Source organism: Amphiprion ocellaris, chromosome 21, assembly GCF_022539595.1.
Source record: "Amphiprion ocellaris isolate individual 3 ecotype Okinawa chromosome 21, ASM2253959v1, whole genome shotgun sequence".
Classification (NCBI taxonomy): Eukaryota; Metazoa; Chordata; class Actinopteri; family Pomacentridae; genus Amphiprion; species Amphiprion ocellaris.
Genome location: NC_072786.1, coordinates 5790844 through 5814866, shown reverse-complemented (window position 1 = coordinate 5814866; position 24023 = coordinate 5790844). Strand labels below are relative to the sequence as shown.

Genomic DNA, 24023 nt, shown 5'->3' with positions numbered 1-24023 from the left:
CATAACTTTAGTCCATGACACATTTTTTGGGACAGTGGATTTGCAGCGTGCAAACATTATCATCTGTGGCTGATTCAGCCTCTGATGCATCTACCTCTGGTGTAGTTTCATTTAAAAATGCTTCTTTGCATCATTCACACCAGACGCTGTCACCTTGAAGTCTCACATACAGACTGTGTGTATTCTTAGATTTCTTCTCATTTTCTGCCATTTATAAATTCTAAGGATTTCCCCATTGATACAGGTGGGCATCTGAAGGAGTATATAATGATATAAAACACCAATGGCAGCCATCCCACAACCCAGACTATGTAACACTGAAGACAGGATAGAGTGATGCTGGTTCTGACAGTGTATTCCAGGACTGATCAGTTGGAAAAGAGCATCAGCACATCAGCCACAAAAGAACAAAATAACTAGGTCACCATAATACAATATAATACACTGAACCCAACAGAATTCAATAACGGTGCAGTCGCCCGAGGTCCACTCAGTTCACCGGGTTCAGTCAGGCATATAGGACCCTCTGAACATATCACAGTCCATTTACACAAACCGACTCGCTGGCTGGAAACAGCACTCAAGTACGAGGACTCGACATCTGAATCAGCTCCTACATGTCAGCAGCACTAATAAGGATCACAGCACTGATTCTACCTGGGAGATCCAAACCCCTACAAGACCTATTATGACTGGAAAATTCAATATCTTCTGATTTGATGCAAACTGTGGCCACTCCACACTGTGGGTGTTTTCTTTTTTTTTTTTTTTTTTAAAAACAAACGGTAGCTTTCTCAACATCCTCATCCTGCTGCACTTCCCCTTTACTTTAACCCTCCTGTTGTCTTCATTTATGGGCACCAAAAAATATTGTTCCCTTGTCTGAAGAAAATCCAAAAATTCAGCAAAAAAATCCCCAAATTTATAAAAACTTGCAAAATCTTCAGGAAGAAAATTCCAATAATTCCTTAAAAGTTTCCCTTAAAAGTTTTATTTAAAAAAATCCCCAGATTTGGCAAGAAATAAAAAATGTAAAAAAAAAAAAAAAAAAAAGGAAATATTTTCAAAAAATAAATAAAAATCTAAAAAAAAAAATTTCGAAAAAATCTAAAGTGATTCCATATATATCAGTAAAAGTTCTAACATTTTCTTTAAGAATATTCAGAAAAAAATCAACCAAAATCCAGCGAAATTCGTTGGACTTTGGTTGATTTTTTTCTGAATATTCTTAAAGAAGCATTTTTTTAAACATTTCTTTTTGTCCACCAAAAAATGTTCAAAAATTTCCCAAAAATGTTGAAAATTTGCAAGTTTTCACTGTGAAAATATTTTTTTCCCCACATTTTCAAACTTTAAAATGGGTCAAATTTGACCCGCAGGACGACACGAGGGTTAAACCAATAAAACTATTTTGTTGGCTCAATGAGTTGCATATCCTCTGACTGCAGCTTCACAGTAGGAAGTTCCTGCTATAAGGAACTTTAACCCAACAGTAAAGAGATGCTCTGTCTGTCTTTGGTTAGTTATTTGGTGTGGTGATACGCCAAAATGCTGCAATGAAGTGTAGCAGCAGTAAAAAGCACTGAATGAATCAGTGGATCTATTTTTAGCACAGAGCGTGTTTGCATTCATGTATGATGTGTGATTCTCACTTGAGCGGCTCGTCGAAGCGGATGGTGGCGGCGCAGTGGAAGACGATGTTGATGCAGGCCGTGAGCTTCTCCACGTCCTCCGGGCTGATGGCCAGGCCGGGCTGCATCAGCTCGCTGCTGATTGGGATGATCTTCTGGTGGAAGTCGGGGTTGTCCTCCCTCACTCGGTCGAAAAGCTGCCAGAAAACAAATCGATATGTGAACCAATTCATCAGCAGAATAACGCATCACCATAAACGGTTATAATTCGACTCGTCAAGCACAATAGCTGGAGGACAGTTGAAAGTGATTCAAACTGCGACAGCTAAGCGCTAAAATAGCATGACAATGAATGCAAATCATCTCAAGTGAGCAGATACACCAAAGGTGTTGCTTTGTATAATCGCCTCAAGGAGAAATGTAACCCCGTTAGGTTCTATATCATCACCAGATTTATTTCTGATCTGAAGAATCTCAGTGTTTCTATTTCCTGAAAACAAGAAACACGGATGATATAATACGGGTCAGCCATGAGGGTCAGTCAGCCGTGATGTTTAGGCTGCTGGCAGAGACGCAGCAAATGAAAATGTACGACTTTCTCTCACACGGTCACCATGTCTGACTACCAAACCCAGACACCCACATCTCACTAAAAGGACAGAAAATTAGGTTTAAAAATATGTATAAACATACAGTATGTAGGAGCAGCAGATTGACAGGTTTTGTGGTGTTTGGTTATAGGCGGCCATGTTGATTTTAGGCCTGAAAACAGCAAAAATGTCAAATATGATACGAAAAGTCCTGCAAATATATATTGACCCATTTATTTATATCTCCCAAAAACAAGATGACACCATTCATCAGAGGCACAAACTTTAAAAACAGAACACTTGTAGAATTTTTAGCCTTCCGACAGTCCTTGAACTAATCGCTGTGACATGCTGTTAGGAAACTTCATCAAACCTCAATTAAAAACTTCAGCAAAAACAAATCATCTGCTCAAACCAGATTCTGTCATGAAAAAGATAAATTCTGTGAACCAGCTGGAACCAACAGTCACGCAACAAAAAGTCTGGGACTTCTCGGGTCAACAGCTGGCTGTGTTTATACAACACGGTTAGGAATCATGCATTGTAAATGGAAGTTGTAAATATCCACACTACTTTTTTTTTCTCCTGTTTTGATGGCATCTGTGGACAGTAAATGTCAATTCCAGGTTTTTCCAAGTTTTGTTTAACAAAAAAGATTTATGGCATTTATCATTTTTTTATGCTGCAGTAAGTACCTATTGTTGATTTCTACCTTCCATAGAAGTGCTGGACTTTATATTACAATCAGAAATGAGCCCAGAGTGAGTCAAAATGTCCAGGTTCTGCTGGGTCAACCGTTATTGGGGACTAATTGCCATTATGATTTGCTCATTGCATTGTTTCAAGCTGTGATTCTGCTTTATACAGTGATGATATGACCTACACTAACTGAGTGTATATCGTTATATTTCCCAGCCCCAATGGCAGCAACTAAAACACCTAAACATGGAAACACAATTTCAAATAGATGCACAAGTATTCAATATTCAAACATATACAGTATTCAAACCTCATGTGCAATACTGTATTTTAAAAATATTCTAATTTATTACCCCAGTTTAACACAGTACTGCTTATATTTACATTTGTAGCATTTCTTATTTAGAATTCACATATTTAGATTTGTTTATTTGTTCTTTTACTGTCGGTTGTTGCTGCTAGGCACTGCTCTCTGCACACCAAGTCAAATTCCTTGTGTGTACTCACTTGGCAATAAAGGCTTTCTGATTCTGATTCAAATCAGCGTCAGAAAAGAGTTAATTGCAGGACCTGTTACATCAAGACAATGAGTCAGTAAAGGAACTGCACATACTGATCATAGTCTTCATTGGTTAATTAGCTACTTCTGACTAATCAGCTGCTTCAACTAAAAGGAGATACACCTGTGCTGATATTTACACAGGCTGCAGGTGTGACATGTTGGATTAAGGTGCACATGTAGTCCAGTAGAAGCTCGGCTGCTGCAGGTTTTATTCATTTGTACTATGAGTCACACTGAGGAGCGTTTCCTGATAAACGTCTTAATGCAAACACCCGGGTTTCTGACTCAGCTTGGAAAACTAATCGCTTCATTGCAGGAAGACATGCACTCCCAGTTGTACACATAACATTATCAGTTCTATACATGCAAAAAGCACCTCTGACCCTCATCTGACGGTGGAACCCTGAACATTTGTCCCTCTGTTCGCGACACATTCGCTATGACACACGTGTAACCCGACACAAAGCCCCGCTTGTGTGATATTATCCCACCTGTTTACACTGCTGTTTGCTAACCGAGGGCCGCGGTCGACATTCCAACATGGAGGGGGGATTATGTGAACTCTCGTCTAGATTTAGCAGCTCATGTCTGGCTGCCTAACACCCTGCAGAGAGCCGAGTGCTGCACCAGAGTCCCTGCAGGATCGTACATGAAGCCACTGTGTTGTTTCAGGAGACGCTATCCAACAGGCACAGGAGTCGGATGTCATATTGCGTCATGCATTTTTAAAAATTTTTTCTTCTGTGCAGCTCTTATCAGGACTGCATTGCTGCCAACATGGCTGATATTTCTGGCGGCTGTGTACAGATATTTACAGAGACAGTAAAGGATAGCATGAGAAGGAATAAAAAAGAGGGGGAGTGAGAGATGAAGTGAAGGGATTGCCATCAAAGTGCGTGCTATCCGTTATGAAATTGCTGCCGTGTACGTGTCAGCTGTCCTAGCAAGCAGCGCTCTCTTGCTGAGGAGGACAGATGTTGAATTAAACAGCTCCTAACAGCTGTTTATATTCATGTTCTGTGTCCTCATCAATCTTCTGCTTTGCAAAGCCATCCCTTCCAAACACTCCAACGCCACGCTGCCCATGTTAGGCACAAGCCCTGATGTACAGTATGCAAATGCCAGAAAACCATTCCTAAGTGGTGGAGCGCGATGCAAGCAATACTTTCTGCATGACAGTGTAGTGCTGTTAATATTATGTAATGCAGAAATAATAGTGTTTCCCTCCCTCTGCTCCAGGCCAACAGCTGGCAGTGTCAGCGGCGGGGAGTCGGCAGAGAGCAGCAGTAGAAGAAGAGATTTAATGTGCGGCTTTCTGACAAAAATCTTTCCAAAAATACCAAACCAGAATGTGTTTCGCTGCACAAACTGTTCCCTCGTTACTGTATGATTCACGGAGCGGTTGATGTCATGTAGTGACCTCGGTTCAACTTCCTCTTTAGGGTGTGTAGCTTGGCAGCAACAACAAATCGCCCAGACTGTAGCAGAGGCTTCGTCATATTTCCCACAAGTACCACAAGTCTTCAGAAAAAGTTGACTGAAAAAAGAAGCAAACTCTACTTAAGGCTTTGTGTCCTGTAATGTACCAGACCAGTGGTGTCAAACTCATTTTAATTCAGCCTGATTTGATCTCCAGTGGGCCTCACCAATAAAATCAAAGCATAATAACCTATAAATAACAACAACAACTCCAAATTTTTCCTTTGTTTTGGTGCCAAAAAGTACATTCTAAAAATGTTCAAATTTAAGGAATTATCTTTTTACAAAACATTATGAACATTCTGAAATTTCTTACGAAAAATAAGGTCAATTTCAGCAATATTATGCCTCAGTTTATCATTTCCACATTACAACTTCCAGATCACAGTGTATCTAGCAAAAGAGGTGTGGAGAAGGCTGCTATCTGAGATGCTGAGGCAACATCACCTGTCTAAAAACACCTAGACTGTTTTCACAAATGCTCAAACGAGGCAACACATCACACCGGTAGTGATACTGTCATTCATGAGGTTTGGAGAAAACCACTTCAGCAACGAGCCAACACCAGAAATAGCTGAATGAAGAACCCTCCTAAATGCTGCAGCCAGACAGAAATGATGGATTGAATGGGAACTGACTCATAGTAGTGCTAGACCGATTAGTCGGCAGATTAATCAGGCCGATTAAGTGCCAGTTGGGGATATTTGGCATTGGCTGTGTGGCAGGCAGACAGCTACTATGGGCTGCGTTGGGTGGATCTGCACCAGAATGACAGGTTTCTGCAGAAAATGGGCAGTTTTCCAAGGTGCATGTGAGCTAAGATAAAGACAACGCATTGGCAGCCAAAATAAAGACACAATACACTTACATATGCAGTTGTTAGGAGCACTGAGACTTTACTTTCATGTCTTTATTTGTTATTAATAAATTGCATTATTTCGTTATGCACAGTAAAAAAAAAATCCACAATAATAGCTGGAGGAATAGCTGAAAAATGCATCACAATCAGATGTTTTATATCAGTGGATTTCAATAATTATTTACTGTAATAACACAATAATTTTTATTATTATTTTTAATATTTCAAGTAAAGATACTTGACTATTCATTTAAACTGCACAATAGACAAGACAAACAAATGAATTTAATATTGAACAGAGACCAAGAATATCTGGCAATATAGGTTTACACTTTAAGTCTTCACTGAAAATCTCAAATGGAAAAAAGCCTGTAAAGTTTCTAGAAATCTGCTGAACAGCTCTGCAGTAACAGCAGCATTTGCATCACATCTTTCCTACACAGTCTTTGCTATACTTCCCTGTAATGTTGCGTAAAATATCGAAAGCGACAAGTGACACGTTGGATGAACTTTTAAACTATTTGGTAAAGCTGTACTTTACCACAATGAACCAAACACAGGAAGTTTAGCATTTACTCAATAAGGAGAATTTAGCAATTCACTGGTGTCATCCTTCTGCAAAGTGTTGAAGAGATTCTCCTTTTGAAAAGCAGAAAAATGTTACCACAAACTACTCGCTCCTCTGCCTTATAACTAGCGGCAGGCATGGCTACATGTGCAGCTCAGAGCAAGACGCTTCTCATTTCTCTCCAACCTTCTCACTTCTCTCTCGTCGGTTACTTCAGCGAGTTGTGAAAATCTGCACCTGCTACGACACGCAGGACTGTGCAGTGAATGAGGACTGAGCTTCTACCATCTACCGTACGCCTGAAGGATAAAAAAATTAAACAACTTTTTAGTGGATTCTGTGACTACAACTCGCACTAAAATCCTAGCATGAGTATTCTATCTACGTGTGGCAAAAAAAGATATTTCTGAAGCACCGCTAAGCCAAAGTTAAATTATACAAACGACCCAGAATGGAGAGAGTGCATCAGGGTCAAAGGGGGTGAATGAGGCTGTACAATGTGGGCTTCAGAGAGCTCTTTGTTACGGGCACAGGCGGAGAACGGCACTGTGGGATTGGGCCGTTGTTTTGTAAAAAAGGCTCTTTGGGTGATGAGTGGTCTTGTGCCAGCCTTCCACCGCTCGCATTTACCACCGCACCCTCCTCCGACCCACGGATGTCAGCGAGCAAACTGCCTTGTACAGGAGGACAATAGTTCAGTCTGCGACGCCGAGCGAGAGCAAAAAGCATCCTCACATCCACTGCTGCAGCCGAACCACAAGTGGTTTAGTCTTAGTGCATCTTGTGGTCAGTCAGACAGAGACAGAGTCATGGCCTTTAGCTACAAAGTGATTTTCCTTTGGTTTAACCTGTAGAGGTGGCTGGCTAGTACATGCGGCCTCCATTTGTCCTTCCTCAGCGCCGGACACTGTCAATTTTAAGACCCTGAGGGCAATAAATCTCCCATCAAGAGTGCTTGAAGCAGCCACTCTGTGGACTTTCACAGAAACCCAACACTAATGGCACTTTCCTTTCAGCCCAGCAACCCGAGATGCCATTTAGACAGCCTCTCTTCTCGCTAACTGCCCTTTAACTGGGCTCCACTCTTTTCACGGCTCCCTCCGTGCAGACCTTTTCCCCGGAGCAAAGAGACGACAAAAAGAGAGAGCAAGATAAAAGTAAAGGAGGTTCCAAAGTTGTGAGAAACTTGCGAGGAAAGTGTTTTCTTTGTCAGAGAAGGTTATGGTGCCGAAATGTCGGGTCACAATGGGTCACATTGTGAAGCAGAGCTAATGATGGCCGAGCTGTTCACACTGGAACTCAGGTGTAGAATAACGTCTCTGACAGTCTGGTGATCCCTGCTGGAGACGCGAGACACGAGGTTCAATATACTTTCCACAAAGGGTCCCCTGCCTCCATATCTTTCATACATTGGAGGTGGGGTGTAGTTTCCAGAACTTTATGAAAGTGCCACCTCATGCAACGTCTTCATGTCTACTGGTGCACACAAATGTATGAAACACTACCCAAAACTGGCTGACAGGTTATGAGGACATATTATCTGAAAAAAACAATAAAACACCACCAAAATGACACCATTTCTCATAAAAACAAACACAGTAACATTAGTGGAAATAGAGTAACAACCATTCCAACGGTCTATGAACTACTTATCTGTGAAGCAATGCTTACAAGGAAAATTAACAGACTCTCAATGTCAAAAATGGCCAAAAATTAACCTTTTGTCTTAACCCTTTAAAGCGCACTCATTGAAATACTTTGAAGTTCAAATTTTCAACCCTAGAGTGTTATTGGAGAATATAAGACTTCAATTTTGTGACATTTTTCAAAATTTTTAATTTTCATGTTGCAATTCAAGGGCAATGAAGTTCCCATATATGGTTCCTTGCCAAAAAAACAAAAAAACCCAAAAACATTCCAAGAACCATAAAATGTGTGAGTTTCGTCTACTAACCATGGTTAGTTCTGACGTTTCAACTAAAAATATAGAAATATCTGTTTCCATAAATGTGCAGGATTGTAACATTGCAGTGAAAAATGTGCCCACTATGAGTAATAAACATCCACAAACTGCTTTGGGGTTCATAGTTAAAAGGGTCCACTGCTGCAACAGGGAGAACAATTACCCCTCTAACTGCCTCTCTTCTCTTGCTACAGCACTCTTATTCAGTAATCAGGTTCAGTATCTTGACCCTAAAGCGCATGAAACGGCTGCCTGACAATGCTGTGTGTGCTTGTATTTTGAAAAGCACAGCCAATGTCCCCCCTTTTCTGCTCATTTTTAACATTCTAATCTCTGAAATTCAGCTTCCGTCTGCACCTTTCCCTGCTGAGCACACCGGACGGCGCCAATCGGAGTAGGAAAATTTACAGTAGCCAGGCGATGTCTGCCAAAGTGTGTCAGAAAGAAGCAATTAACGTCGGTACCCTCAGCGCTGACCTCCATTTCCTGACGAGCACTGTCTAAATTAGCCGAATAATAGGATGTGAGCTGTACTACAGAGAAAAGAGAAGTGTTTTTTTCCCAAAAAAGACAGTGTAAAAACCAGAACTCCTCCAGCACCGTCGACAGCGAGAATCTGCACAGAAGGTGCTGCATCAGGTGGATGATGCAGATCATCATTTTGCTCAGATGCAAAGGAGGTTTTCTCTCCTGACTGTGGAAATGACTAGGCCCCATGCTAAGAAGGAAACGCTAAGCCTCAGGAGAAGTCAGAAATGCGAGGACAAATGGGAAGTTGTGAAGGAGGACAGACAAGACTAACCCCCGAGGCTGGCAGCATATTAAGGAGAAGAAGGTTCGTCTCCATCCTCTCTTCAACCCGCCCCTGTCCTCACCTCCCTTAGAGCCTCCCAGTGGGGTAAACACACAGATTTAACCGTCTTGTATCACTACACATTTAAACTCCTGAACAAAACCCTCACTAGCTGCTGAGCTGCATGGATTTATTACTAATTAGCTAACAAATGGTGAGCCTTGCGTATACATTGGGTACCAAGAAAACTTGCTAAATGTAAAGGGGCAAAAAAGCAACGTAAAGCACACAACTTGATTTGCAAGTGGAACCAAGCGTTCTGGTTTATCTTAAAGTGAATACCTCCTCCAAACAGCATTACATTTCACGACTGGTCCACTTAACAGAGACAATGCCCACTTTCTCCATTCAACTCTTTCAGCCCTGAATCCCACAGCTTCTTAAGAGCTTAGAGGGCTGATCATGGATTGCAGGGAACAGCTCATCAAAGCAAACTAATGAAAATGGAGGGTTTTCTTGTGTCTGGCTCCGGGCTATCACTGTACACAACTCAATTGAAAAGATCAATATGAAGAGAGTAATAAGGTTTACAGTGACAGCAAATGTACAGTTTCTGGGGCTTGGCATTCGGTGTGCCGCCGGCTTAGCATTCCAGTCTTTTAAACAATGACCTCATGCTGAGTCGAGGAGAATTTTATTTCTCCTCCAAGAGCAGACGAACGGAAATAAGATGGAGATTATATGTGCTGCAAGCCTTTGTGCTCTCATTAAATACCATAAAGAATTAGCGGATTCTCTTTGCTGTCAGAACCTCCGATTGGAGAAAAATGAAGTTCAAGTCAGAAGCTCAACAACAGCCACTTAGCTAGCAACAGTTTCCTCCAGGATTAATTAAGTTTTATCTTATCTCTGATGTACATTATGTTAGTTTACTGGGAGTCAATGGAGGTTACAGGTTATTTTACAGGCCTTGATTTGTTTGTGCTGTCAACAGAATACTCTGTGCCATTGTTTGAATATCACCTATCATTTGAGAGTTTACAGTAGTCATGTTACACAGATGTCCAAGGTTCATCTGATGCCATCTGTTCTTTATTTTTGTCCTTGCAGTTGGTGAGTTTGTTGAAAAAGTTCATGAAATCAGCATTTCGGCAGTGCAGTAACTTGAAAATGGCTAACAGATCACTGCTGGTTAACATGTTGCATCATCTTAATGCTCTACAATTCAGTCTCTATTTCATCCTTGTACTGTTGGCTAACAACAGAAACTGATAAATATGCAAACGAGAACAGCTTTACTGGGAATTCAGCTGTACTATATTGCAGTATAAACGAGCACAGGGAGCAGGAGAGAAGCACACACTGGTTAGTAGCTCAGTGAAGCTCATAGGGTCCTGTAAAACTATTAGGGCAGGACCCAAATATTTGGGTGTTGTGGTGGTATCCGAATATTACGTTTGAGATCCGAATTCTCGGATTTCCCCCTGCTGTATCACGCGGATCTACCAACTCTGACGTCACGCTTTACTTTGCCAATGTTAGTAAACAGGAGACAAAAGCTGGAGATGGAGATATCCATGCTGTCTATGACAGGGGTGTCAAACTCATTTTAGTTCAGGGGCCACATTCAGCCCAATTTGATCTCAAGTGACCAGTAAAATCAAAGCAATCAAAAACAAGACAAAATATTACTAACATGAGACACAAAATGACAAAACAATAATGAACAATCTAGCATTTTAATTTATGATCAAAACAACTTGTCATGATCTAGAAATTATTTTAAATTCATTGTTTTACAAATTTACAATCTACAGTTAATGTCTTCTCTGTAATTTTTACACTTTACAAAGTCGTCCCGGGGGCCGGATTAGACCCTCTGGCGGCCTGGTTTTGGCCCACGGGCCACATGTTTGGCACCCCTGCTCTACAATGACATAAAATGCAGCCAGAGATGACGGACATAAAAGAGTATGTGTCTCACCTCTTATAGATTTTCATGTAGCTGATGATGATGAGGCACTGTGGCCTCAGTAACCACTACATTACATCTCACAGTGCCTCCTGCCATAGATATCTGTGAAGCCATACGTATACGGCAAGAGAGAAGCTGGTTGGCAGATGCTCAGCAGTGGGCAGGGCTGCAGTGGTCCCCCAGAAGAACAGAGTCTCCACTACGCATGTCTGCACTGCCCTAATGACTTCAACAGCAACATTCAATGTGCTAATTTGTCTCAAACTGCAGCCTAATTATATGCAAAATCACCAGTTCCCTCTTGCCCCTCTCTCTTGGGAGGAGTGGTAGGGCTATCGGTCGCCTTTCAGCCCGCCTGCCTGCTGCATCGCATGCCAAGCTACCTCAGATTAGCGAATGTCTTGCAATGCGCCAGACTGGCAGCCTCAACCTCTCCCCTCAGAGTCCTGCTCTGTGAGCAAATGCCTCAAGTCACACCGCTCATCCCCAAGTTGCTGTTCTAACAGAGCTTGACACGCCTTAGACACACTCATGCACCACGGCACACATTAACTGGGATTTAGCTTATGAGGGCTGAATCAGAGGAGAATGGTGGGAGAGTCTGTTCTTCCTTCAGGAGTGAGACGTAGATGCTTCAGGTGTGCCGACAGCTGCCATTAACAATTCAGGCAGGAATCTGATCGGCTCCACAAGTGGAAACAAAGAGGAGGCCGCCTGTCAGGGAAGGCAGGAATCAATAAATCTTGAATATTTATACTGCTGAAAGATCACCTGGCTGTGGATGCAAACAGAGGAAATCGATACAACAATGCTGTCATACTGGATCTGAGTGTGATAACGGGTAAAAAATGACAACAACAAAGCAGAAAGGCTGCACCACAACTCAGAGCGAGTGTTGGGAGAATAGTGTAATCTGTGAACCAAACCCATCTATAACTACAGGACAAGGGAGAGCTGTGCTCACATTAGGATTCAGTATTTAACCCTCCTGTTGTCCTGTGGGTCAAAACTGACCCGGTTTAAAGTTTGAAAATGTGGGAAAAAACAATATTTTCACAGTGAAACTTCTGATGTAAACATTTACAACATTTTGGGGAAATCTTTGAACATTTTCTGCTGGAAAAAAAAGAAACGTTAAAAATATTTCTTGAGAACATTCACCAAAAAAAAAAATCAACCAAAATCCAGTGAATTTCGCTGGATTTTGGTGGATTTTTTTGTGAATGTTCTTAAAGAAAATATTAGAAGTTTTACTGATATATATGGAATCATTTTAGATATTTTTAGGATTTTTCTGGAAGATTTTTACTCATTGTTTGAAAACATTTACAAGAATTCTCTTGCTAAATTTGGGGGATTTTTTTTTTTTAAATAAAACTTTTAAAGGACACTTTTAAGGAATTATTGTTAAAGTTTCGCAAATTTGCAGAAATTTGGGGAATTTTTTTGCTGAATTTTTGGATTTTTTTTCAGACAAGGAAACAATATTTTTTGGTGCCTGTAAATGAAGACAACAGGAGGGTTAACTGCTTATTTAGCATTTACAGCTACAGAAAAAACGCTGCAAGTGTTTTCCATGTGTCTCTAAAACGCATCACTCTTCATTACTAACTGTTGCAACTACAAAATGAGCATTTTGTCTTGAGATTTCAGGAATCTTCGTATTGAAACTAGAAGATAAGCGTCTGCACGTACTTCAAGATTCAGACGGCATCTGTTTCTGTGAGAGCGATAAATCTTTGATGCCTCAGCTTAGCGTTAGTCTTTATTTATAATCACAACCACATTTTTTTACTCTCTGTGAACACAGAGGATTCAGGTGTGATTTATTTTCTTTGTTCTCTTTGTGCAGCAGTGAATCCATGGCGTGACCTGTGCTAAGCTCTGGGACTTTGGGCATCTTGTTGGATATTCAGCATTAGGTTCTTCAGAAGTGTGATAGAGAACCATGACCTCGTGACCTCTTTATCTTGATGTCTGGACAGATCGTGAACTAGTTCTGGGGGGATTAACATCGTGCCATCTATCAAGAGATCCAGGAAGACAGAACAATACCTCACCCAGAGTCAGCCTAGCTTACAAATGCAAAAATAAATAATTACTGAGAACCAAAATGATTTAATCCGTGTATGGTTTGTTCTTTGGTTTTTCCGTTTCAAAATAAAATCTAAAAAGACAATAAACAGTGTTGCTTTTTTTTTGTTTTCCAGTTTTTAAACTCTAAATGTAGAAATGTATTATTTAACTAATGAAAAACACAATGTGCAGGATTTTAGCTCGAGCTTTTAAAACCCAAAATGCAAAATACGGCTGTTGCTTTAATTTGTTGCAACACCGGAAGTGCTGGAAGTCGCTAAGGAAGAACAGTTTGAGCTGGTCTGGACCGCGAACACATATCAAGAAAAGCTGTACTCGAACCCTTTTCCAATTTTATTTGCAAGCTCTTTGAGAGTGGCAAAACCCACGCAGAAATCAGAGACACTTTGTGTCACCATGTTGCTCCACATCGCTCTATAATGAGTGTCAGGAAGTTCTGCATGGAGAACAATTTGATTTCTGGCTCCGCCAGTAGCTTCCAAATGGCGCGCCAAAAAGAAAAGGCTTTTTTAGTTTAAACCTTAAAATTGGTAAAAACGCAGTGTTCTTCTCTTTCTCTACTTTGCATTTTTAAATTTAATTTTTAAACAAAAAAACAAAAAAAAAGCCTGATTATTTGCTTTTTCTCATTTTATTTTGAAACGGAAAAACCAAAGAACCATACACGGATTTGATGGAAATGAATAATCTTAGCAACTTTGAACTCAATTTAATGTATTGTTTTAGTTGATCATTTATGCTTTTTGCCTTCTGGGGATGCTAAGAAAATAATCTCAAAACTGGCTTTTCAAATTTTGTGAAAACTGCCCTCAGCTACATTTTCCTGAAGCTCTCATGTGCACACACAAACTGAATAATGGCCTCCACCACAATGGGGATTTATAAAACACAGGAGCTGCAACGAAGCAGAACAAAGTGGAGCCAACTAAAGCAACGCCACAGTATCTGTTTATCAAACGTCTTGTCCAACAACTCGCTGCTCGGCTGCGTTTCAACCCATTATAATAAGGTATCTGAACAAACACGGAGAGCAGATACTTATTCAAATCCACCGACTGGCAGCGAGTGACGAGACATCAGTAATACCATGTAAACAGGTAGGCTTTGTTTAAACAGAGTACAGTGGAAGAGCGTTTAAAAGAAATGTGCTTTAATAGGGATGAAAATAACAACAGGCCATGTTTCTTTATCAGTAGTTTAATATAATACTGACATATGCTCATCAGTTTCCTAGACACCAAGCATTTCAGCCAAGAAACAACTCAAAAGCACCTATATTTGTCTATCTAAGCTCTTTTGTCATATGTAATTTTGAAATTAAACAAAAGATATGATTAGCAAATGTTCAAAAAAGGAAAAAAAAGGTGAATTTTTCCACCATTTATCAGAGCCAAAAACTATTTAACACGACTTTAATATCAACTTTGAAAGAATTTACTTGAATCTACATGTTCTTTTTAAATAATTCACTAAAAAGTGTTTCCAAAAAGGGGCAGGACTTAACATTGTAGTGAAAATTTTACTCTCGGTAAATAAAAATGTAAAAATCAAACGTTTAATGGTTGTTTTCTGCTGCTGGAAAAGGTCAAAGAAACTAGAATTTTTCACTATTTTGAACTGTGGTCATAAAGAACTTTAATTTAGTTAATTTTTAGATTTTGATAAACATAAAACATGCCATTGGTTTTTTTGTTTATTGGTGTTCCTCTTGGCTACATTTAATCATGATTTCGATTTGTTTTGTTCCTCACTAACTTTCTATAAGGATCTTTGAGTAAAATATTGGATTATTCTTTTGTCATTTTGTGTCTCATTTTGTAATATTTTGTCATGTTGTTATTATTTTTTCTCTTTTTATGTCTGGTTTTTATCGTTTGTCTCACATTTTTTTGTTTTGTGTTTCCTTTTTGTCTCGCTTGTGTTTTTTGTCTAATTTTTGTCATTTTTTTCCCTTTATTTGTTTTGTGTATAATTTTTTTGTTTTGTTTCACGCTCTTGTCATGTTTTTTGTCCCATTTGTGTCGTTTGTCCATTTTTTTTGTCGATTTCTAACTTTTTTGTCTAATTTTTTGTCTCTTTTTTGTTTTGTTTTGTGTCGTTTGTCTCATTTTTTGTCATTTTGTCTCTCGCTTTTGTCTGTTTGTGTCCCATTTTTGTAATATTTTGTCTCGTTTTTCTTGTCTTTTCTCGTTTTTAAAGTAAAATGCTATATCGTTGAGTTCCAGATGCCTGTGACTAAATGTTTTGTGCCTTTGTAGACACTCTGTGGTCTGAAAGTTGTAATGTGTAAATGATAAACAGAAGCATAATACTTTTGAAATTTAATTTATTTTTCTGAAGAAATTTCAGTTCGTTCATCATGTTTTGTAAAAAAGGTAGTGCCTTTAATTAAAATTAGATGTGAACATTTTTTGCTTTTCTGCACTAAAACAAAGGGAAAAAACTGGAGTTGTGGTTATTTATAGGTTACTATGCTATGATTTTACTGTTCCAGGTCACTTGAGATCAAATTGGGCTGAATGTGGCCCTTGAACTAAAATGAGTTTGACACCCCTGTTCCTCTCCACAGGACCCTGCATCACGGGCTAAATTCCACAAGATCCCCTCTTCCTACCCGAAGCATTCCACTTCCCGCCTCGTCGGCCGACATCCCTCAGAGTCAGAGCGCTGATCCTACAGTATGAAGATGCTGCACGGACTCAGAACGCTGTGACTGGGTTCAGCAGCCTGGCAGTGGGAGGAAACAGCATGCCACAGAGCAGGAGAGAGGCCTACTTATCAAGGGCCTGACGTGCCATTCGGCTGCTGGCACCACAGCAAAGACTGCAGCCATCTAAACATCTCCACTGAATCAAAGGTAGCCTCCACACAGAGAGACGGACGCTTCTTAAATGTCAGTGGAGATGCACGGAGACAATGAGATTCCTATCGGCTTGTCCTTTTCCTGCTCGGGGCAGCTCCCCTGATTGCATCCTACGTGGGGCAGATCTATTGGTCGTTACCTAGCAACAGGTGGTAAGAAAGACACTGGCCTGGCTCGAGGGATGAGAGGAGAGGCTACTTGAGAGACAAAACCCACAGTTCTCCTTCATGAATTATCCCCGTTCTGAGCGGAATAACAGCTGACCTGAGGACTGGCATGAATACCAATTAGTACTTGAGGCTCGGTCATGGAAATTTAATGACATCACTGAATGTGGACCGAGCACGAGTGAGCCTGAGCTTGGCAGAGCGTCAAGCAGTGACCTGATAGCAGACACTATTAGAGCGATGCCAAATCCGATGGAAAATTGTTGAGGGGGAAATCCTGCAAACACTAGCAGAAGATAAACTAGACGTCGATATCTGTGAAGATGAAGTGGGATAAACACTTCGATAAAGATTAACTGATGTGCAACAGGAATTACGAATTGTTTAATGTTTTCTTTTATGTGATTTGGAAGATTGATCCATGTTAAGTCTATTGATTTTCTACTCATCTGCATGGCTCTGTTGTGTGACACAGAGCTGCTTCTGGTTTTTTGAGGCCTCCCAAACCTTCAAACATGGACCAACTAATGCAGTTTAACATGCTGCTGTTTGTTGGGCTGAAATTATTCTGTTTATTTCTCCAGGTGATTTGGATCCGTTAACAGTTAGAAGAATGATCTGTTCGAATAATTCTACATGAAATTATACTCAACAATGCACTCCCCTAACTACCCCCCACCTTTTCCTTTTTTGTTTGTTTGTTTTAAATGATTTCTTTAGTTATTGATTGATTTTTATTCTAAATTATTATTATGGTTCCTACTGATCATTGTTTTTTTTCTCCTTCCTATATCTGCCTATACTTCCATATATTTTGCTTTGTCAATTCTTTCTGTTATTCTTATGATTTACTATATAATATATATTTCATACGAGGAGACAGCCAGTGCAGATGCAGCAGACGAGCTGTAGGAAGGGTTGTGGGAGGAAGGAGGGAGGAAAGGGAATAAGAAAGGTTCACTACTGACTATCTCAGGACTTTGGACATGTATATTCTGTATATTTCACATGAGTCCATGGATATTCTGTCTGTTGAAAAACAATAAAAGCTGTTAAAACTAAACAATGCGCTTTTATTTTGAAATATAGGCAACAAGAAGAGAGAATCACAGCCATGTTAGAGGCATATTTTGACTGTTGTTACTGTGATCCACATTGTATTTCACAATGTTCACACTACTGTAGTGGTTTTGTTGATTATAAATAAGCAATTACGAGTAAACCACGTGTTTTGTGCAAGGAATTATAACAGATATAATACTTTACCTTAAAAATATTGCTTTAAAATTAATTTACAGAGTTCTTTGATCACAATATATTGAGTTTACACACGTATCGGTACAATATAGTGTATATTGTTCTAAATGAGACAATGAAATAGGCTTGTACTTTTGTAGGTTCAACTGATGGTTTCATCTCCAAACATTTAGACTCTCTCTCCTTAAAGAGCCTCCAGATGATCCTAATGGAGACATCACACTCATAAAAGCACAGATTTCAGCATCATTTAGAGCCATCTGTGTTCCAGCTGCCACATTGATCACTGAACAGCCTCTAAAGCGATGATCAAGTCATTCTGCAGCAGGAGTGTCAAACATGCGGCCCGCGGACCAAAACCAGCCCTCCAGAGGGTCCAATCCGGCCCACAGGATGACTTAGTAAAGTGTAAAAATTACAATGTAGACATTAACTGCAATCTGTAAAACTACAAATTTAAAATAATTCCTGGACTATGACAAGTTGTTTTGATCATAAAGTAAAATACTAGAATACTCGTTGCTATTTTGTCATTTTGCATCTCATTTTTGCAATATTTTGTCGTGTTGTTGTTATTTTTTGTCTTTTTATGTCTGGTTTTTATCATTTGTCCCACATTTTTGTCGTTTTGTGTTTCCTTTTTGTCTCGCTTGTGTTTTTTGTCTCATTTTTGTCATTTTGTGTTTTTCTTTATTCATTGTTTTGTGTATCGTTTTTGTTGTTTTGTTTCATGCTTTTGTCATTTTTTTTGTCTCATTTGTGTCGTTTGTCCATTTATTTGCACTTTTCCAGCTGCCACATTGATCACTGAACCTTAAAAATATTGCTCTCAAATGAATTTACAAAGTTCTTTAAATCACAATATATGGAGTTTACACACGTATCAATATAATACAGTGTATATTGCTCTGAATGAGACAATGAAATAGGCTTTTACTTCTGTAGGTTTGGCCTTCTGAACTCCTAGCATTAAATTAAACCAACTCACTTGTCCTCTTGCTGACATATCAGCAGAAATCGACACGGGTTAAAAGAAACCGTTTGATCATCACTGGTTCTTTTCTTCTCTAAAAGCCACAGCAGAGGAGGAACATGCATTTGGAAGTGTGTTTAGGAGAAAAAAAAAAAGATCTCTCCGTGTCGCCCACTCTCCTCGTATCTGCCGAGCAGAAATTACAGGGTGTTGTTAACTGGCACTTTTACAGCACTGTTGTGTCAGAGTGAACTTATTACATGGTGAGAGGTATTCTGTGAATCGCAGAGGGCTGGAGGCATCACGCTCACCGTGACAAGAGGAGGGAGGAATGACAGAAAAAAGAAAAACCCCAGTGCTCGGCTAAATTAAAGTGCAACTGCTCTGGCTGCTGCTCCGCTGCCATCACAGCGGCAGTGAGTAGAATAATGAATGCTGTAGAGAGTTCAATGAGAGCAGTAAAAATAGATGCTATTAAAGGGAGAAAGAGAGAGGAATACAGAGAAAGTGTGATTTTCTTAGGTGTGCTGACAGTTTGAGGCCAACAACAGCCAGACGGAGCAGCGTGAGCTCGCAGCAGCTGTTTGTGAGCACATCAATACGCACACGGTGTCAATCCTCTGGTGCTCATTAAGGCCGACGTAGTTTGGAGGGTTTTGTTGAGTCATGTTTTGCTGCCCGGCCTGATACAGCTGACGCCACATATCTGGAGTTCATCCTCACCCCTCTTTCTCATCTCTCTCTTCCACCTTCTCCTGTCCTTCCATCACCTCCTCTGGCCTAAAACCTCCCTGTCTTTCTCATCCACCTCCTGAAAATACCCAGGAGGAGGAGGAGGAGGAGGAGTAGGAGGAAGAGGAGGTGAGAATGCAGTAAAACAACATCCACTTCTGTTCTGATAATCTGACTCTTCATTTTGCTCTCTGACTCTTCGTGTCTCTGCTGAAGCTCACAGATGAACTATTGGACTCTTCTGGGGTCATTAAGCTCATTTCACCATGGCAACAGAAGCTGCTGCTATAATTAAGAGGCAAATTTCTATTGCTCTGTAAACACACTTACAACGGCAAAGGCTTTGAACGGCCACCATGGTTTTGAATGATGATTTGAATGAGCACCATCCAGATAAGCTGAATGTCACCTGGTTTGACAGAAGTGTTTTCTCTGAGAAAAATAGTCGCTGCTTTTCTTCATTATCTGCACGCAGTGTTTATTTAAAGTATTTAAGATCACCTGCAGTGCTCATGAGGTGGAAGACGAGACTGTTTTAGCATTCAGAATCTGCTGCTTTCTTCCTCAAACTACAAAGAAGATGACAGAAGACATAACGGCACTGGGCTGCAGATGAATCAAGCAACAAAATGAGAGTATTAATGGGACTTGACAAGTGCTTTGGAATACAGTTTCAGTATACTTCAGGTGACAGGTACGCAGTCAATATGTTCACCCTGTGAACCTCAAAACCCATCAGTGGGTTAAAAAAAACAAAAACACCATTTATAAAAGCCAGAAATCGTAAAAACCAGAAAGATGCTAGCATAATTTTTGGTTTTGGTGGAAAAAACAACTAAATCTAAGCTTAAAATGGCGTTATTTCATCAAAGTCACTTTATTCTAAGTGATTTCTTTAAATGTGCAAAGAAATAAGCCATTTACATTATTCAGATCCTGTAAAATATTAAAAATTCTCTTTCAAAAAAGAATCAAATCACCAAAATTACACCATTTATCAGAGCCACAAACTGCAAATCCAAACGAAAGCGAGTATAACTTTCAATTTTGGTGAAAAAAAAATCAACCAAATCTAACCTTAAAACTGGGATATTTCATCAAAGTCAAATTATTTTAAGTGATTTCTTATAAATGTGCAAAAAATAAACTGTTTGCAGAAATCAGATTGTGTAAAATACTTAAAAAAAAAAAAAAAAAAATCAAATCACCAAAATTACACCATTTATCAGAGCCAGAAACCATAAAAACCAGAAAAATGCAAGCATAACTTTTGGTTTTGGAGGAAAAATCAACCAAATCTAGGTTTCAAATTATGATATTTCATCAAAGTCACTTTTTGGTGAGTGATTTCTTTTAAATGTGCAAAAAAATAAACCGTTTCTAGGAATCAGATTCTGTAAAATACCAAAAATTGTCTTTAAAAAAAGAATCAATTCACCAAAATTACATTTATCAGAGCCGGAAACCACAAAAACCAGAAGAATGTAATCATAACTTTCGGTTTTGGTGGAAAAATCATCCAAATCTAAGCTAAAAACTGACGTTTCACCAAAATCACTTTATTCTAAGTGGTTTCTTTTAAATGTGCAAAAATTAAACCGTTTGCAGTAGTCAGATTCTGTAAAATATTAAAAATTCTCACACTCTTCAGTGGAGAAAAAGCCATTGCTACCTCACATGAGACTAACATTCACACGTAACGTAAACTCTGGGGCTTTTCAGCTGAACTGCAGGATGTGTTTACACAGAGCAGACAGGTATGATAAGAATGAAACCAAATTAGAAATGTCAGTGATAAAATCTAAGGCATGTAGAGCCACTGACACACTGTCAACACCTGAGGGTAAAAAGAAATTAGACTTTTTCTTCTTCTTTTTTAAATGTCAGTATAACTTTGACATACTGCAGAGGCAGCTAATAGGCGTTCCATTTAATAATAACAATATAAAGTAGGTTTATGTCAGAAATCCTGTTTTATGAGATGTTCTTTGGACGACGGATTGCTCTAAATATGTCACAATGAGGGGTTGCAGTGAAGAAAAAGCTAATCAGAGGGGAAAATCGGACTAAATCTACCAAATTCAGATTGCTTTGTGGTAACAGTGAAACCACATGCAGGAAGTCCTTGCTTAATGACGAACTGGTGGATGAACACGTCGTCACATGGCGCTATACGACGGCTTTGTTTACATTCTCCGGTTGTACGCCACCTTGGATTGTGCTACATTCGCTAACTTTTTGCCCTTCATTATGGCTCCCCAAGCACAAGTCAGACTCTTCTGATGGCAGAGAAAATGGTGATGGTAAAAGTTCCAGCTGTCCAACTAGTTAAATTCGTGCTTGCAAAATGAATCATAGCAAACTCGACTTCTTTACTGTGGCTCTTGATACACATTAAAGAGTGAAAACTGCAACAAAAACAGATAAAACAACATAAAAAAATGTAAATGAATCCCTTTAACTTAACCAGTACGTCCAAAAATCAAGTTATTTACTTATGACATTGCCTGTGGCGTTTAAAAAGTAGAGAGCCGTGCATCCAGAAAACTGTCAACAGACAACTTCAAAATAAAGGCTTTTTCAAAATAAAAGTACATCGATAATTCTGCCTTAAGGGCAACACACCATGGAAGTGAAATCAGATATAATAAAACAAGCTAAACCCCGACAAACATCAGCATAATTAGATCAAGTTGTAAAAACAGTGCGACATATTTGGTTCCCTTCTTGTGACTCATACATGCATGAAAGTCATTATTATTCATGATTTGTATGAAGAACTGATCAATATCGTGATGAATTAACAACTTTGTTTACATTTTCTCTGGAATCCTGACTTACGGTGAAAATCGACTTACATCAGTCTGTCGGAACGGAACTCTGACGAAAGTTGAGGACCCCCTGCATACAAACAAAATGCCAACACTTGGCTCTTACCTTGCACTTCATCATGTCGCTGACCCTCTGCTGCATGGACTGCCCTGCTTTGGGCCTCACCAGGATGTACAGGGCTTTGACTTCAGGGCAGGACCTCAGCAGCTTCTCCACCAACACTTTCCCCATGAAGCCCGTGGCTCCTGTGATCAGCACGTTCTTGCCAGCGTAGTATTCTGCTACGGACGCCATCCTGCTGCCCGCTGTGCCACTGCAGATGTCCGTCAGTCCAGTCTGTCTGTCTGCTGCCTGCTCTAATGACCCGTCGAGGGTCCCGGCTTCAGACAGCTCCTGCAGAGAGAGACAAAGAGAGAGAGAGGGAGAAGACGAACATGAGGACGGGCAGCCACAAACTTTGAATACTGTGTCAGGACACATTTGTAAAGCCAGTGCGAGTTGCAGCAGTGAAACACGCAGCAAGAAGCTAAATCTGACGTGTTTATCGCACTAAAGCAAGGCCAGCAGAAGAACAGCAAAGTGACAAATGAATGTACAATCTTTAATTCCATCACTTTGATACGTTTTAGCAGGAAAAGCGCATTTCAACCAATTCAGAGCATGAATCAGTGGAGTTATCTCTCCTTTCTGACCTTCATAGCACCACAACAAGCATGTAACTAGGATGCTAATTACATGAATATTCATAATGTGAGATAGTGAGAGGGCAGACTGACATCAGCTTGTATGTATTTGTGTATCTGTGTATTTGTGTGGTGTTCCCAAACAAAAAATCAGCTCCAGAGGACACTCAGTGAAAACAGAGGTCAGCAACTATGAAAATAATAGTTATACTTTATTTTAGGCTACCAGGAACTAGCACAGTAGTCATTTAATATATTTAATACAGTTAATCAAATGTAATATATGACAGGGAAGCAGTTCATTGCATCAATCATTAACTTTATATGTATGGATATGTACCAAATTACAAAAATAAATCTGTAAAAGAATAATAAAAGTGGAAACATAAAGATGAATAAATAAAATAAAAAATAATGTTGTTATATAAAGAAGTATTAATCAAAAAATGTATCCATAAAAAAGGCAAATGAAAGTAGAAATATAAAGACAAATAAATAAAAGAAAAAAATAAGAAGAAATGTTTGTAAATAAAATAAAAAATAAATAATGTTGCTATATAAAGAAATATTAATCAAAAAATGAATCCATAAAAGAAAAGGTTAATAAAAGTATAAATAAAAAGAGAAATAAATAAAATAATTTCAAAAATAAGAAGAAATGTGCTTATAAATAAAAGAAAAAAATGGCAATATAAAGCACTATTAATCAAACAATAAATCCATAAAAGAAAAGGCTAATAAAATATAAAGACAAATAAACAAAATAATGATAAAAAATAAGAAATTTGCTTATAAACAAAATAGAAAATGACAATACAAAACAAAATTTATCAAAAAATGAATCATAAAAGGCCAATAAAAGTATAAATATAAAGACAAAAATAAAATAATTAAAAAACAGGAAGAAGAAACATGCTTTTCCTTTGCTTTTAAAGCGACATAACATTATAATGCCACATTATATTGTGGCAACACATATTGCCACCTGTTTATTTTTTTTATTTGTCTAAATTTCTACTATTATTAGCCTTTTCTTTTATGGATTCATTTTTTGGATGAATTTTGCTTTATATTACCACATTATTTTTATTTTATTCATAAGCACATTTCTTCTTATTTTTTAAAAATTATTTTATTTATTTGTCTTTATATTTCTACTTTTATTAGTCTTTTCTTTTATGGATTAATTTTTTGATTAATATTGCTTTATATAGAAACATTATTTTTTAAATTGTATTTATTCGTCTTTATATGTCCACTTTCATATGCTTTTTCTTTTATAGATTTATTTTTGTAACTT

At 38.9% G+C, this 24023-nt stretch overlaps 1 protein-coding gene across 2 annotated transcripts in view; it reads right to left on the bottom strand.

Annotated features, from left to right (window-relative positions):
• The window catches only part of si:dkey-97m3.1 (fatty acyl-CoA reductase 1), a 77938-nt gene that overhangs the window by 26324 nt on the left and 27591 nt on the right, over positions 1–24023 (bottom strand). For both annotated transcript variants that reach the window (XM_055006509.1, XM_055006510.1), the window contains exons 2-3: positions 22146–22433; positions 1653–1828 (exon numbers count right to left, since the gene is read on the bottom strand). In XM_055006509.1, coding sequence (XP_054862484.1) covers positions 1653–1828; positions 22146–22433 — 464 coding nt within the window. The remainder of the gene's footprint in view (positions 1–1652; positions 1829–22145; positions 22434–24023) is intronic.